Source organism: Lupinus angustifolius, chromosome LG18 (assembly GCF_001865875.1).
Source record: "Lupinus angustifolius cultivar Tanjil chromosome LG18, LupAngTanjil_v1.0, whole genome shotgun sequence".
Classification (NCBI taxonomy): domain Eukaryota; kingdom Viridiplantae; phylum Streptophyta; class Magnoliopsida; order Fabales; family Fabaceae; genus Lupinus; species Lupinus angustifolius.
This window is the reverse complement of record NC_032026.1, coordinates 12,425,895-12,429,333: the sequence shown is the minus strand read 5'-3', so window position 1 is coordinate 12,429,333 and position 3,439 is coordinate 12,425,895. Positions and strand designations below refer to the sequence as shown.

Sequence of the window (3,439 nt, the reverse complement as noted above, 5' to 3'; positions counted from 1 at the left end):
TTATTTATTGTCGATAAAAGGACTAGTTAAGTAATCTTACGAGTAAAATGCTAAGCAGTATTTCAAAAGCAGTATTTGTATTAAAAATGATATATAATACTTCTAAATTATTGAGGATATAAACGTTTAATTTAAACTTGTACTTTCTCATGATTCCGAACCTAAATGAATAAATTATTAGTTAATATATTCCGTGTGACTGGGTCGTCCTATCTCTTCCAAATCTCAAACAGCGAAGGGAATCTTCCGCTTCTTCCTTTGAATGTAACATGAGCGGAGGTCCTTTCTCCGAGATCAAATCCTACTTTTTGACACTTTCTTCTAGGAAGTGACGACCCTACTTTTAGTGGGTTTATTTTTTCCATTTTCTTTTGTGTTCCTTTTGTCTTAATATGTAATTCTGTACCATAAAGAATAATATCTTTTAAGTTCAAGTTATTCTGGTGCTTTGGTGTGCCAGCTATCCCTTGAGATAATTTTAATTTTCATTTGGATCAGTTCATTTTATCTCTCGCATGAGTCATCTGGTCCCCAAAAAACCAAGCGCTTCCAAGTTTCAACATAGCATCGGAATCTCTGTTTCGTGTTCATATTTCATAGTAGCACTTCATTTGAATCTGGCTCAAATCCAGAACGGAACCTGGACATCATTATTGGTTAAATTCACAAGTAATGAAACACCAAAAGACAATTGCGATAGCATAATGAGCAACGACATATATAGAAAACACTTACACACGCTATATTGCATCTGGTATGGGTAAGATTCTTTACACTTCTGCTTAAACCCTGCGGACAAAAATGTCAGACTATCAATCAATTAATCATGTACAAACTTCAAATTAAAAATAAATAAAAAACTGGGAAAAAATTGTAAGTACAGTGATGACATGGAAGAGGATAAGGCCCATGGCCTGAAAAAAAAAGGAAAAAAGAAAAGAACCGCATCATGCATAGTATAGAAAATTCTCAACAACACACGCACAGGAAAAACAAATAGACACATCATACATAGTATAGAAAACTGACGAACGAACTCACCATCACAAAAATGGAGCCAAAGATGAAATTGGAGGGAATTTCATTAATGGGCAAACAAGGATCACAAGCTAAAACCGCAATCCTTCTCATCAATTTTACAGTCCCACTCTCATTATGTCACACATATACTGGGTCCTTTTCATTTTCTTTCTTCCCATTTTAATTATCATATATATTATATATATTTATGATTTATTGGAATCATTTTTGCAATTTTCTCTTAAATGATAATAACTGCTTCTTAATCTTAGTAGTTCCATTCCGTGATTTCCTTCATCCATAGACAAAATCATATTAATATTGCCACTGCTATTGCCAGTGGTTGTTGTTGTTGTGAGTCAGATAAATATGGCCAGCGTGGCAAGTCTTCCCTTGACCTTGGATATGGTAACCGTAGCGGGGATGAGGAATAATCCTCTGAATCCCACTAGATTTTTTCTCCACACCAACTGGATATGCCGCCGCCGCCGATATCTGATGGACACAGCGGTTTATCACCGGCGCCACTGACTTCAAACTACGGCCAGAGTTCAAACCAGAACCGCCACCGGTAGCACTGTGATGTGATGATGACGACGAAGTTGACGAGGAGGTAGAGGATGTGGAGGAGGTTGATTTTGACAGAGACGGTGACGGAGGCATGGAAACCTTGTTCAGAGATCTCGGTGGTGAGAGGAATACTCTGACCTTCAACGACGGTGACGGCGCGTGATCGTATTCCTCGATGAGATTTGCGAGATCCTCATCGGAGCTTATGGATACCAAAGCGTCGAGATCTTCCGCTGGTAACTGACAGCGAAGTTGCCTCACGGAAGTTCCACACAGTTCTTCCAGTTTCAACAACAATTCTGCACCACAACGCGATTACAGTTACGAAAACGTAATTTCACTCTCAAATAAGTTGAAAATTTGAACAGCGAGAAAAAAACTAGGGTTACGTAAGAGAGAACTGACCGGCAAATGGAATGGTACGATTAACGGCGAGGACGCGGGTATGGCCGCCGACATAGCGGAGCTTGCCGTCGGGATGGCGGGGGAGGATCTTTCCGGCGTAGCTGCAGAGGAATTTGATAGTGGATTTAGGATCGGGTTGTGAGGACCCGACCATGATGGGTTCGGGTTGAAGGGGGTCCAGTTTTGTAAGTATTGAATGAAGTGGTGCTTAGAGAAAAAGGACTGTTGGTGAAGATGCTAGAGTTTGGTGTAGCGCCTTCAAGCCTACCTGTGTTAGCGTCTGTCCCTTATTTATAGGGACTTTATCAAAATGATGTTGGACCAGTTGTTTGGTTCGAATTCTTTGTTCAGAAAAAAAGAAAGAATGAGATATGTTTTTACATATCCTCTTTTATGGAACGCATAAATAAGGAAAGAAAATTAATAAGTGTGAAAAAGAATCATCACCTGTAGAATTAAATTATTGTTTTGTATACCAATAAATTATTGGTCTAATGATATAAATCTCTATTAACTTTGTAGGATGAACAAAATATTAAAGATTTGATATGTATGAACTGTTGAAAGTAATTCAGTTTTAAGAGTTTTTGTGAACTTACTAAAAATAGAAGTTTTAGTTAGTTTAGTTAGTTTACTGGTTTTTCAGTTTTACTATTTTTGGCTATGTGTATAAATAGTCTTGTAATTACTTGAGTAATACACTACTTCTATTCATTGAATCCTTTTTCTTCTGCACTATTCTTTCTCCTATTTCTCTCAACAAATTCATAACAATATCTTATTTTCTTTCTACTTCTTTCTCTGCAACACAGAACAACAAAGTTCTGTTTCTTTCCTTGCAAATTCGGTTCTGTTGTAACAGTGGTATCAAGATCACTTGATTTTCGTTCTTGGATCTGTGGAAGAAAGCATGTCAAACAATAGTGGGTTTAACATGTCCCTGGCAGTTCTTGATGGAAAAAACTATGAAAGATGGCATATCCAAATGAAAGCACTCTTTGGTTATCAAGAGGTGCTTGAAGTAGTTCAACATGGATACCAAATTGTTGATGAGGAAGGCACAGAAGTTCAGAGAGCAGTATTCAGAGAATCCAAGAAAAAGGATTGTAAGGCACTCTGCATGATTCATCAGGTGTGTGGATGAATCAAATTTTGAAAAGATTGCTAATGCCAAAACTGTTAAGGAAGCTTGGGATACATTGGAGAAGAGCTATGCAGGTGTTGAAAAAGTGAAGAAAGTGAAGTTACAAACTCTCAGAAGAGAGTATGAACTACTGCAAATGAATGAGGGTGAGTCTATAGCAGACTACTTCACCAAGATCAGATCATTGTCCAACCTATTGAAGGGGTGTGGTGAAGCTGTAAGGGATCAATTAGTGGTGGAAAAGGTGTTGAGAACACTAACCTCTAAGTTTGATCATGTTGTTGTAGCTATAGAAGAATC

General features: G+C 37.8%; 2 protein-coding genes across 7 annotated transcripts in view; one reads left to right on the top strand and one right to left on the bottom strand.

Annotated features, from left to right (window-relative positions):
* LOC109332173 lies at positions 483–2,299 on the bottom strand. Of its 6 annotated transcripts, none has more exons than XM_019567042.1 (5): positions 1,996–2,299; positions 1,042–1,889; positions 882–914; positions 717–789; positions 483–640 (listed from the first exon to the last, which is right to left on the bottom strand). In XM_019567042.1, the coding sequence occupies exons 1-2, from the start codon at positions 2,147–2,149 to the stop codon at positions 1,351–1,353; spliced, it is 693 nt and encodes a 230-aa protein (XP_019422587.1). In that variant the 5' UTR covers positions 2,150–2,299; the 3' UTR covers positions 483–640; positions 717–789; positions 882–914; positions 1,042–1,350. The 6 variants fall into 6 exon arrangements, with proteins under 6 accessions (XP_019422587.1, XP_019422590.1, XP_019422585.1 ...); XM_019567045.1 differs by having other exon boundaries at positions 736–789; XM_019567040.1 differs by lacking the exon at positions 882–914 and having other exon boundaries at positions 1,038–1,889.
* LOC109332559 overlaps positions 2,930–3,439 on the top strand; it is a 912-nt gene continuing 402 nt past the window's right edge. Inside the window, exons 1-2 of the mRNA XM_019567538.1 lie at positions 2,930–3,127; positions 3,180–3,383. Coding sequence (XP_019423083.1) covers positions 2,930–3,127; positions 3,180–3,383 — 402 coding nt within the window. The remainder of the gene's footprint in view (positions 3,128–3,179; positions 3,384–3,439) is intronic.